General features: G+C 45.4%; 1 protein-coding gene across 2 annotated transcripts in view; it reads right to left on the bottom strand.

Moving 5' to 3' along the window:
* EGFR (epidermal growth factor receptor) overlaps positions 1 to 11762 on the bottom strand; it is a 159511-nt gene extending 147749 nt beyond the window's left edge. The window contains exon 1 of one of the 2 annotated variants that reach the window (XM_068674841.1): positions 11309 to 11762. In XM_068674841.1, the coding sequence (XP_068530942.1) occupies positions 11309 to 11402 (94 nt within the window). In that variant the 5' untranslated portion in view covers positions 11403 to 11762. The remainder of the gene's footprint in view (positions 1 to 11308) is intronic. The other variant, XM_068674840.1, reaches the window with a different exon arrangement.
* Positions 11763 to 13469: the final 1707 nt, after the last annotated feature.

The following is a 13469-nucleotide window of genomic DNA, read 5'->3' as shown; positions in this document are numbered from 1 at the left end:
GCCCAGAACAATCCATTTTCTAATCCTGTCTATTATAACTGGTCTGTTTACTCAGAAGTGTTATGTTTGCTATTTCTGAAATGATCCAAGCCTTTGAAACAGTATTTGAGTTTAGCTTACAGGCAGGACCCATTCAGCGTCACTTTAAAGCAGGAAAAAATAGCCTGAGTCCCTTTCAAGTGCCAATGATTAATTCAGATTTTCCCTTCATGGGATATGTAGTGAATAAAAAAAAAAAAGTACAGACAAGAGCTGAGCATACAAGCACACATATTCATGATATAAGGAGGCAGCTGTGGGAAATAGGTAACACACTAAGAGGTAATATTCCTCTGCAGAACCCCCACAGAATTTAGCTTTTGATGTTAGCTAGGCATTGGCACTTTTGATGCCCTGTGCTACTATGAATTAATGTGGTTCATAGTAACTAATGACCAGACACAAAAGAAACAGAGAAGGTGTTAATTAGCTATTTTTAGTCTTAATTCACTGAATATGATGTGCTCATTGGTGCAAAACAGATTGCTGCTCCTCAAATCAAAAAGACCCTCATTTGGAAAAAGGTTCTGTTCTTTCTTTTCCATGCTTGACAAATCTTGTAAGTGTCAGGGAGAATTATCCATGTATACTGATGAGAGCTCCTTACATATTGATTAACTAAAACTTCAGAAAAGATGCTGCTGTATTAGTTAATCTGCCACAGGCAACTGTGATAAAATGATGCTGCCTATGGTATCTGCCTCATTAAGGTGGGAGACAGAAAATAAGAGCAGCCTCGAAACAATAAAAAAATCATTAACATGAACCTTGCAGAGCTTAGTAGGAAGGAAACAGACTGACAATACCTTTGCTCAACACTTAATTACATTTGAAGACCAGAAGGAATTGAGAGAGCATATCAGTGACAATCCTTTCCAAACCCAAGCAAAAGGAAAAATATCAAACTGATCTAGTAATTGGACACGTATATTAGCACAGCTGTTTTAAGAAATTATGAAGGATCACCGAAGAAGCTGAAGTTTGGATTTCAACCTCCTACTACAAGTATCCTCACTGCAAGCTGTCAAATTAGGAACTACCAATGGCAGAACATTTGCTTCTACAACCAAACTAAAACTGCTGCAGCTCAACTGCTTATCCTCCATTCCAGGTAGGTAGAACAGAGACTGGAAGCAAAGCACATGGCATAAACTGCATGCCTCTCTTTCTAGGTCTGTGGTGAAGGACTTGCCCCTGCTCCTACTCCCGAAGACCGAACTTCTGCCATGAGTTTCAGGGAAGCAGTAGGAGCACCAGTATATACCTGGGCGAAACAGCCATGACAAACACCAAGCTGATGCAGTCTTGCACCTCCCTCAGCCTGCTGCACAAAGACACAGTCTCTGTTCTAATGTTTGCTTTCCACAGCTCTGCAAGTGAAACTTCAAATAAAAGCCTGTGTTCTGTCCTCAGTAAGTACAAGCAAATAAAGACCAGCTAGGGATGTTTTCATTAGAAAGCCAAACACTAACTGTTCCACTTGTGTGGGTGATCAATGTGCTGTCAGCTGCTGCACCTCAATAGGGACTGTCTCACTGGGAGCTATCAGATACCAGTCAAATATTGAACCTGAAGAGGGAAGTATGTTCTTTCTGGACCTAAGTCTTCTTCTGTTCACATTATCTCAGGTCTCCAGCAGTAGATGGGGAGATGGGGCTGTTAATAGATTTTGAGAGAGCTTGTTTTCAGGGGAGTGACCTTTCTGCCTTATGTTGGCTCTGAGAAGAATGTTCTACTTCCACCACTTCTCAACAGCATGCTGCCCTTCAGCAAATGCCAAGGGCCCAGCACCATTCATATCACTCTACTTCAAAACCCATGTTCATCTGGAGACCCAGCAACTTAAATTATGGTCCAGCTGCGGTGATTTTTACCTAGCTAGGCAGCTGAGCTCCACCACAACTGCTCTCTCACTCCCCCTCCTCAAAGAGAAAAGGGGAGAAAATACGATGGAAAGAGCTCAAGGGCTGAGATAAGAACAGGGATATCACTCAATTATTGTCACAGGCAAAACAGACTCAGCATACAGAGATTCATATAATTTATTGCTCTTTATAACAGACTAGAGCAGTAAGAACTAAAAGCAAGTTACAAACACCTTTCCCCCCATCCACCTTCTTCTATATCCTCCCCCAAGGGGTGCAGGGGAATGGTGACTGGGGGCAGTGGTCAGTCCTTAACATTTCATCTCTGCCGCTCCTACCATGGGGTCCATCCATCCATCAGGAGCAAACTGCCCCACCACGGGTCCCCCACAGGTAACATCTTTCCCCAGGCCCCCTACTCCTGCGGGGGCTCCTCTCCACGGGCTGCAACTCCGGCCTGGGGCCTGCTCCTGCGGGGGCTCTCCATGGGCCACAGCCTCCTCCAGGCCACATCCACCTGCTCCACCGGGGGCTCCTCCATGGGCTGCAGCGTGGAGATCTGCTCCGCTATGGGATCTGGCCAGCAGTGGGTCCATTGTGGGGCCATTTGGAGCTGGCTCTGGTCTGACACCAGACAGCTGCTGGACTCTTCTCAGAGGCCACCCTTACATTCCCCCTGCTACCAAACCCTTGCCACTATATGCCCACTTATACCAGCTCTGACAAAGCAGCTTCAAGGGTTGGGATTATGCTGAGTAAAATTTCAGTTTCCCCCCAAATTGGTTTGTTTTGTGCAAAGACTGCAGCAAATTTCAAATGACTGGGAAGAACCTGCCTAAGAATTCCCTGGTATGACTGAAAACTGGAGGTGCGCTTGGCTAGAGGAATCCTTTTCCCTGTTATGTGTCTGCTTGGGGAAAACGTAAGTGTTGAAGATGCAGTGCAATGCCACCTGTACAAAACAAATGGATATCTCATTTTAATGTAAGCTTTGGTTAAGTGGCTTGTGTTGAAATGCCACCTAGCATTCCAAATGTAACCCAACTTAATCGTATCTATTGAAAGCCACATAATAAATAACAAGAAATACGCAGCATGCCATCCTAATTGCAGAGGTTGTCTCATTTACTAGTAGTCATTTATTTATTCAAATGACTTGAACTATGTGATTCAATCTGAATCATGGGAACTAGTTACTGATTTGTGCAAACAGCCTCTTGCTTCTTTGCTAAAGGCATTGTTGAAATAACTGACCCAACTGCTAAAACAAGCTTCCTCCTTGAACCCTGCCTCCTTCCTTAGTCTTACCTCCCAAGTGAGCTTCAGAAAACCCAATTGTTCTACAAATGCATTTTGAACTTTAAGAATATCAATAACTAACTAACTCAAAACTGAATTAATTACATACAATGGTATTTCCAAGATCAGGGAATTGCTAAGCAATAGAGAATCATAACATGCAGCCATAGTAAACAATACTTTTTCAGAGCTATATTTTTATTATCTTAGATTCAAATCTAATTCATCTTTCAGAAGTGCACATATGTTTCTCTGATCTTAGGGGAAGGAGGGGAGTTTGAATACAGATCCCTAGTGAGAAGCTGCTTTTTTTTTTCCAGTTAGGCATCAGAAATATGAACACTGCCATTAAAACCGAGCTGCAGCTACGTAAAAACAGTGATTTCAGAAACAATTCAGACTTCACAAGAAGTTATCTACTTGAAGCCCATTTTGACTTGCAGCTACCACCTCATGCTGCTATTTCAGTAGCTACTGGGACTTTCCCATGCCGTTGGAGCAAGGGGCCAGGCACAGGCAGAAAACAAGTGCACTTTGGCAACCAGAAGCCAAGCCAGATGCATGCCACCACAAATCACCACATCCCAGGCCAGCCACTGTGTGCGCTATGGCCAGCATCCCTCCAGGGACAAGGAGCTGTTGGGGAAAGAGGCTCAGAGTAGCTTTCAGGACGGAAAGGATGCTCTGCACCACACATCATTTCAAAGGTTGTGAATCAACCCCCAGGTAGGAAGCTGGTTACCTTAAACTACAGGCAGTGTTCATCATCAGCTAGGGCACAGGGTAAGAGGCCAAAATCCCAACAGGCAATTTTGCCAGTGGCCAGATGTGTTGCCTCAGGCAACCATTCAAAGTCTCCATGGCTCTGATCCTACAGTTCCTAATAGGTAAAATAATACTTCCCCTACCTAGGAGAAGTGCTGTGTAAGCTTGTGGTACCCCAATGCCAAAAGTGTTCAACTTCCAGCACTCCCCTGATTATCTTCATATTTACACCTGCATTTGGTGATGGGAAATCAGGGATTATGCCACTGTTTTAACTACAGAATGTACACAAACCCAGTTCCCACAAACTGATATTTTTCTTCTTGTATAATCCAGAGCTAAAGCACTACTATCCTGTCATCAAAACAGCTGTTTTATATCTTCTTCTCCTTCCTTCATTCCACATTTCCCTGGAAAACATCTTGCCTAGCATCACCCTGCTCTGCCAGGGGAGCTGTCTACTCCAGCAGGCTGGACTGAGATATTCTGGCAAAACTGTTATTGCTGGTACCATCTTAAATCTTATTTTTGAGGGATTTGGGATGGACAGGGCTGGCAAAGCTGCAGCTTCTGCAGGTGACAGGGAGATGGAGGGCATGTCTGGGAGGTGAGGTGGGTAGCACCCGCCCTTTCCACAGCACCTTTGCAAAATAAAGGAACCACAGAGCGGTAACCACTACACGCAGAAGGCTTTTAACCCACACAGCATTACTGCCGGCCCTTGGGGCACTGCTAATGTTCGGCAGCTTTCACTCCGCCTGCCCAAAGGCCTGTCCTACTGTTGGGACACCAATAAACACTGCTGTGCCAGCCTCCGGATGGAGGGTGACATGGTTCAGAACAGGCACCACACACAGGCATGCCAGCACAGGTAACCAAGCTTTTTATTATTACTTGATGAAAATGCAAAAGCTATCACAAATATTTCAGACTGTATTTATCCCTCTTCTTAACCTTCACACAGTTTGGAGCAAGGCTTTTTTTTTTTTTTTTTCTGTACACAAACAACAGTTTATTCCAACCCCCAAACCTCAGTTTTTCAGGGAGGAAGAATAGAATTGAAGTTGGTTCATTAATTTGAGCCAAAAATGCAGCAAACACACCTTGCTCCAAAAACTGAGTGGGAGGGAGTTTTAAGAAAATTAAGTGGTGCTCTGGTATTTTCAAAATAAACCTGCAAATTTTCATTTCAAATAGCATTTGATTTTCCTTTTTTAACCAACTTAAAAAGAAAAGAAATAGTCTCAGGTCTTCCAGATTATCCTAAAATATTTTTTGGTGTGTTCAATGTTCTTTTTTTTTTTCTTCACTTCAATAGAACCACCCTAATATATTTGTTTCAGTTTGACTGGAAGTTATTCTTATTTTCCTCCCTCAACCACTGAAACAAACAAAAACCACCCATGATTTGATGCACTCTCATAGCGAGACATGCATGTGAACACGTAGATGTTTACTTTCATGTACACAGATGTGCCGGGCTGGAGAAGGCACACTAGCAGGAGGAGGAACCTTGCATCTGCCTTGCATGGATCTGTCAGCAGGCAAAACCTACTTTGCATTAAAACTTCAAAACGAAAGCTCACACACCATTACAGTCTACATAAATATCAATTGTTCTCTCAACACGGTAGTGAGTGTACAGCTTAGCCAAATGGTCAACTCATGTCTCCTTGTATTTTCAGTGGTCATCAGAAGTTTGTGTTTGAACAGGAAAGCTAATAAGGATTTTCTCATGCTTCTTCCCTGTGAGCAACCCTTAATAACGTTATTAAGCCCAGAGAGCACAAGACTCACACCTACATGTACATGTTCTCTATAGGATGAACCACTAGGGCACTTCATAGCCCTTTCAATACATAACAACTTCACTTCAGCAGGAATAGACATTTGTTTTGATATAACTTCTCTGTAAGTGGAACATATATTTTTTTCCACATTTCCTTTAGGAATGACCTCTGCTGCCCATATTCATGCCAAATGCTCTGCAACTATTTCTGAAGAAAAAAAGTACATTATTACTCAATGCTATTAGGTCAGCATAATTCAGCTCTAAATAAAAAGCATTACAGTTCAGTTTGGTGTAGTTGGAAGCCAGGAAGTAACACATCAAGAACCAGAATAGGCAGGAACAATACTAGATCTCATCCTACACCTACTAATGACATATTCCTGGAAGCCAAGTTGCACAGGAGAAAGCCAAATTGTTACACATGTAGTGGGGGCACCAGGTATTGTACCAAGCTGAACATCATCAGTCTGCATCCCCAGGAAACATCGAGTGGTGGATTCCCATCCCAGGTACCATTAACACCTGGCAAAGCAAAGTTGACCTGAATTCTTTCTACCCCCACCTTCACAGAGCTGATAAATCCATGCTGCTGGCTCCCTGTGCCTTCATGTGCTTCACCAGCTCTCCGGAGCTGGCAGGTACAAATGAGGAGCAGCAGCGTGTAGATTTCTAATGAATCAGCCTGACCCAGCTTCCATCCCATCCTTGTCACCTGAACCCAGGGGTGCCAGGCATCGATTGCATCAGCCTCATTGGAAGGGCACATCCCAGAGGCGAGAGCCCCTCTGCTAATCCCTCGTCATGCCCGAGCCTTTGACGTCATGCAGCCTGGGCGAAGCAGCAGCTCCTGCTCAGTCATCGCCTGCGTAGGACCCAGAGAAGCAAATTCTGCACTCGCTTTTCAAACTGCACTTACAGCCAGGCATGTTGCTCAAGCTGACCCTGGGGTGAGAGCGAGACAGGTAACTAGACTCATCCCGGTAATAATTACTGCTTGAGCATTCATCAAAGGCTACACACCTTCCACAGCTACTGCATGGCAAATCCAGGGGGCATAAAGCTGGAACATGCCTTCCACTGAGGAGCAAATAGAAGTCCTGCTCCCTTCCTAATCACCTGCTGTTAAAACTAGCAAAATCCTAGCTAGATTGAGTGCACTCTGTGCCAGCTGAGCCCCGAATGACACAACCACATTTTCAATAGTAGGGGCTCAAGGAGAGCAGCACAGCAGAATGGTATTTTGAGAAATAAAGAATTTCTAATGCAATTCACACATTTCCAAAATAACAATTGTGGTAGCTAGCCAGTCACTTTTAGAGAATAAGACACACCCCCTCTTTTGACTGGTCTAAATCGGGTTTGTGAGCTGAGTCACCCCAGCAAGCACTCCTCACGTAGACTGGCCAGAGGATGCTTTTGTGGGTACAGCTAGTTCTGGCTCCCCAGAGCAAAGTCCTACAAGTCAAAGTACTTCTGACAGTACAACCACTCTTGCATTGCACAAGCACTTTGGCAATACAGACCAGAGTGTAACATGAGATTTGACACGAGCTCTCGTACCTGTAAACGCTAATGTGTAGACCATGACATGCTGACTACTGAATTTTGAATGCGAGTTTTTTCTTTGATGCAATGCTCACATCCACAGGGTGACTGTACCCTCTGATACACACATACTACTGAAACTTGGACTAATCCAGGAGTTTGGTTTTGCACTGAAACTATTGATATTGCTGCATTTGATGAAGGTACAGTCATCCTCCCTGAAATGAAGTAAACCTTTCAGTAGGCTGGTTTCTGAAGAGCTATCAAGCTAACACAGTTTGTGCTAGAGGAAGATAAGGACGCCTTTTGAAGAAACTGGTTTGGCTAGTCAGCTATCTTGCTGCTAAAGCTCACATATCCCAGTGATTTCAGTGATAGATGGATACCCAAATGCAAAAGTCAGCCCCAGGAGCATAATGGCATTGTGTGACACTCCCTGAAAGTCTCTCTCTATAAATTAACAAATGAATTACAATGGACTACTCTGATTGTAGTCTCCAGGGCATCGATCTTGATTTCTCATTTATCTGCAAATCTCTTCATATACTCTTGATGCAAGAAATAATACGTTTGTATGTTCTACTATCATTTCTGTGGGTAGCTTGTTCACGTTACACACATGCACACACTCTGTTGAGACGTCAGCAGATGTTTTGCAGCATTTTGCAGATAGCCACTGTATTTGTAAGTTGTCTGAATTAAGAGGATGACTGCTGTCACTTTATCTTCCTTTTCTTGCTTATCTGAAGTTGCTCTTTACAATATGATTTGGGTTTTGCCCTTAATCATTCACACATCGAAGCACTGGAGTAAGAGCAGGTCTATACTCGACTTCTCTTAATTGTATTATTTCACCAAATTGGGCTGTTTCAGCACCTAAGTTTCCATACCTCTAACTGCATACACGTCTGCAGTTTCACAAATATAGTTTCCAAAAGAAAACAAGAAAAAGTTCAGTCATTTACGGAGGAGAGGAAAAAAGAAAAGAAAAAAAGCGCACAGTGCACAGACGGGACCTTAGGTAACAAACAAAAAAATAACAGCTCCCCCTGCCTCTTTCTCCTGTTTCCATACAGAAAACTCCTCTTGCATCAGTGATAATACAAACAAATGCAGGTACAAGAGAGGAGGTCATCTGAAAAGGCAGAGCTGCCTGCATGTAACTGGAGCAAGCGCTTACAAGCGTTCCAGTTCTTGTGGGTCGTGTATCTGTCACAAGTATGGAATAACATGCAGTACAGAAACTACAAAATCCAAAATGCAGCATCACATAGTATCAGTACACATGCAGCCCACTGCACAGAATATTACATGACTCTCTTTCATTTCACATAGAAATGAATACTTCAGCATCCTTAAGGAGGTTAATTTCCCTTTGTTTTCCAGAAAGCAATATACAAGACGGGTACACAAGGGCATCACAGAGAACTTTTGCAGCCACAGAGGTGCCCAGTGGGTTTGCATGTCCACTCCCAGCTCCCATCCCATGATGGCTGCAACTACAGATCAAAACTAATGATAGAAAACCAATAAAGCAATGAAAAGCAGTTTGCTTAACAGTAGTGCAGTCCCTGAGCATTGACAAACAAAATGGACATTGGTCCAATGCATCCTGCAGGAAGCAACATGCCTGCTGTCACAGGTATTTATCTTCAGTACCACCTAACAGGCCATCCAGCAAACATCAGTGGAAATCCAGATTAGTTCCACCATCATTAATCTGGGTCAACATTAGAGCAGGTAGAGATAGAGGTAGTTATTGATCCCTTTGAGTGTACTTCTGTTTCCAACAATGCTGTTTGGTTTTGGAATAAGCACGATTTTTTTGTTGTTGTTTATTTTTCATCTTCACATCTACAGTCTTACAACTAAATAAGTTTTCTCTAATCCATATTTAAAGAAATCTTTCTAAAATGTTGGGAAAACACACAACTGTATTTAAATCTCCATTAAACCACTATGTTGATCAGATTTTATAGGTTGATTCAGACCTTCTTTTAGCAAGAACATTTGCCTTGGTACTTTTATTTATTTATTTATTGAGGCATCAGCTCTTTTGGGGAATAGAACAAAGCAGGTTGAAGTTTTTAAAAGTGTAAATTCACATGCCATTTGAACCTCTAAAGGCAACAGAAGTTTTTAATAAAACACAAGGGTTGCACATATTTATTACAGCACATTTGCTTTCAGAATTATTCTGAATTCAGATGCCCAGGAGTCCTATAATGTGACCAGACCTCAGCGGGTTTTGATGGTCTACTGCCTGTTGGACTCATTGCTTCAAGCCAATATCTCATGATTCTCAAGTGCTGCTTCATTTTGTATCCATGACTTATTTTCTTACTCATCCTCAGGTGTGGAAAAAAAACAAATAAATACCAAATAACTGATTCAACTGTTCTGCCTTCCCCACTGCCACCAAGTCTCCAGCTTTCCTCACAGAAACAGTTACTCACTAAGAACATATCGTGAATAATCTCCGTTGGGTTTATCATGTAGCTGTTGATAATTTAATAATCCTCAAATAAACAGCACCCTCATAATTTCATGAGACATAGAATTAAACACTATAAACAAGTTAAGAATGTTTTTCTCCTCACTTTACGTATTTCAGGGTATATGCACCTGAGATTGCACTTCAAAAGCTTTAACACAGCATAGGAGGTAGAGTCAGCTTGCTTCCCATCATTTTCAAAGGGTGAAGAGAAAAAAAAAAAAAAAAGAAAAGAAAAACTGCCCATGTTACATCAACAACAGGTATGAACTTGATTTCTGGAGCAAGAGAGTCTCTTCGCTTTTTTAAGGTTGTGCAACTCGTTCTTTCGAACGGGGTGTTTCTCCCTTTCAGGATGGTTTTACTGTCCACAGTCACGAAAGACTAGCTAGGTCGTTTTAAGCCATGCATAGCTCTTCTAATCACTATTAATTCTCTTTTCCCACTTTTTCTTTAGAAAGAATGGAAAACAACAACAAAAACCAAATCTGCATTTTTTGCTTGCTGGCAGATTTCCAAGATAAATAGGACTGTGCTCTGCCTGGAACAGCAGTCAGGCCTGCTCTCGAAATTCACAAAAGAACACCACACACGGAGAAAAAGCGATGGATCTGACCGGCCAGAACCCTTTTCTCACCCTCAAAACCAGTTTCTCAAATATCAAACCCGGCCCCGGCCCCCAGCGCCCTGCCCCGGCCGCTCCGCGCAGTTCCCACGCACCCGCAGAGGGGTGACAGCCGAGTCGGGGCGGCTTCCCCACGGGGTGAAGGACGGGGATAAACCGCTCTTAGGTTTACCAACGGGAGAAACTGAACCCACGTGAAGTTTTCCCTCTTTCCGCACATCCCCTCCCCAGGTGCGTGCGGGGATATTTCCATGCGCACGTCCCCTTCCCAGGTGCGCGCATCCCCTTTCTGGGCGCACATCCCCTTCCCAGCGTGCGTGGATATTTCTCGTTTTCAAGCGGGACAAGCGGAGGTGTGGGGGCAGAGCGACAAGCAGAGGGTGCCGGAGCGGGGTTTGGTCGGCTTTTCTCCGCCGCGCTCCACAGGGAGCGGTGCGGGACGGGGCCGGCGGCAGCCCCGGGGCTGAGCCGGGCAGGGAAAGCGCTGCGGGAGCCACCGGGCGACGAGGGGAAGAGAGAGGAGCTGAACGGAGGGGGAGTGAGGAGGGGGAAGAGGAAAAAAAAAAAAACAACACCACGAAAGGAGAGAAGCACAAGCGATGAGATGTGCCAAGGTTTATTCCCTTTTATTTCCTCCACCCCCACAAAAGAAAATAAACCTAGAATCAGGAAGTCGGAGCTGCGGGAGCGCTACTAGAGGTTTGTTTTCCCCTTTTCTCCCTTCTCTTTTTTTTTTTTTCTCCTAAGGAAAGAAGCCGGGACTTTCCCTTCGCCGCTCCCCGCGGGAGGCCGCGGCGCGCCGCCGCCCGCAGCCCGGCTCCCACGGGGTGCCTCCGGCGGGACCCCTTTCCCCCTCTTTTTTCCCTATTTTTTCCCCCCTTTACCTTTTTTCTCCTCCACGGCGAAGCAGTGGGCGACGCACTCCAGAAGCAGCAGCAGCACCAGGACAGCGGCCCCGGGGGGGCTGCGGCCGCCCATCCTGCGGGACGCCCCCTCTTGCAGTAGGGTCGGGGGGCTCGGAGCTTTGCTTGGAGATGCTCTCCTGCACACCAAAGCGTTCAGCCCCTCTGGGCGGCGATGCTCCGCACGGCTGGGCTCTGCATGCTGCTGGGCGGCCGTCGAGGGCTGCGCGCACACGTGCGTGCCCCGCAGCGGGGGGGTGGGTGCTGCTTTCTTCCTCCTCCCTCTCTTCCTCCTCCTCCCTCTCCTCCTCCTGCTGCCGGGGGTTGCGGGGGCTTGCGGGGAGGCTGGGGCCGGCTGCGGGACGGGGAGCGCCCGGCTTCGCTCTCAGCCCGGTCGAGGAGCGCAGGGGCTCCCTCTGGGGACGCCGAGGAGGAGGAGGATGGGGCGGGAGCAAGGAGGAAGGGGAGGAGGAACCCCGCCCAGGTGGGGAAAAGGCGACCTCCCCACCTGGCCCGGGATGGAGGGGGAGAGAATATTTGGGGGGGGGGGGGGCAGGTCCCCTGTCTTCCTCCCCTCTCGGGCTATGGGGTGGGTGTGTAGAGGCTGTATCCAGCTGCCTGGAGGCTTCAGCCCGTGCGTTTGTACCGCTGCTTGCCAAAAAGCTGCGTGGCCCTTGCACAGCCTCCGGTCCTCACCGTGTCCCCCCCGGGGGGAGCAGCGCGGAGTTTGGGCAGCAGCACCCCCTCCTGCTCCGGCCCGGCCCCAAAAGGAATCGGGATGCAGAGCGATGCCTTCCTTTCTGTTCCCCCGAAACCAGAGCAAACTCGGCTCCGTGCAAACAGCCCTGTTCTCGGGGTGCTCAGCTGCCCTCCAGGGCAAGGCAAGGTGTGTGCGTGCAAAAAAAAACAAACCAAACCAAACCAAACCAAAACAAAACATAAAAACACCCTGCACTGCTCCTATCTATGCCTCTTTTAGTACCAGGATAGCAGGGGCCCTATATGTGCGTGCTGCTCCTATTTTCTTGCACTGGCGGTGAGAAGTCGCTCCGTGTAGTAAGTTGCTTAATGAACGCACAATAATACAAGTGTTCTTGAGATGCTCCAGGGAAATCCACAGGCATTAAGCAAAGGAGCACATGCACAGCGATCCTCCCCCCGCAGCATCTTCACCCCGAGAGGCAAAACCAAGCTGTTCAGTATTCAGTGGGATATGCTTGTGGTACCAATATATATTTTTTTTTTCTCCCAAACAGGCTGCTCCTCCGTAAAGTGGAATAGGACGTGAAGTGCTACTTGTCTGGGCTGGGATCTCACTGTAAATGGTCTGCCACCTCCTGATTCAACATTCAAACTTGCCACATGCTGCTGGTAATTTCTTTCCTCCTGTGAGGAAAGAAATTCAGTTGCACAGCCAATGGGATATGAACTGTTATGATTAATTGGGAACTCCAGAACTGAAGTCCATAATGACATACGGTTTGGGAGATTACGTGCTAAATGCCTGTGTCTATCACAGTATGCTGGAACACAATGGATTGCAAAACTGCCACTGAGTGTATCCTGACTTGCCTCTGTGATGCATGTCTTCTGAGAGACGTGTTACTTTTCTCTTTCCAGTCAACTTCCTCTGGACAGTCTTTTTTTGCTGATTGTTTAACGAGTTACTGTGCTAATTAGGCTAAGAAAAACGTCACCCCATTTACTTATACTAGCACAAAAGAGATGCATGAACACATGCCTTTAACCACGTATTATGTCTGTAATCATTTATTAAGATGAACTGGGTTACAAGATAGCTTTTGAGTGATGTAGCTGGCATTCTGTTTTGGTTATATTTTGTAAATAATGCAAAAGAATACTTTGAGGTAAATTCAGACATCCATACAACTCTACTTATAGGATTGGTTCTGTGGCTGTAGCAGAGGTCAGAAACTGATTTTACAATGCGACATTCATTTCATTCAATTCACTTCAAAGACCCTCATGCTGCAACCTCATCAACTTTATGTATATATAATTCATTTTCATTTATTCAGACAAACTGAAGAATTTTTAAAAATGAGACATCCAGGAAAAAAATAAATCAAATTCTAGGAATATCTGGAATATTTGCAAAGTAACCTTGACTCACAATAAAGAT

Source organism: Anas acuta, chromosome 2 (genome assembly GCF_963932015.1).
Source record: "Anas acuta chromosome 2, bAnaAcu1.1, whole genome shotgun sequence".
Classification (NCBI taxonomy): domain Eukaryota; kingdom Metazoa; phylum Chordata; class Aves; order Anseriformes; family Anatidae; genus Anas; species Anas acuta.
This window is presented reverse-complemented; position numbering and strand designations above follow the sequence as displayed.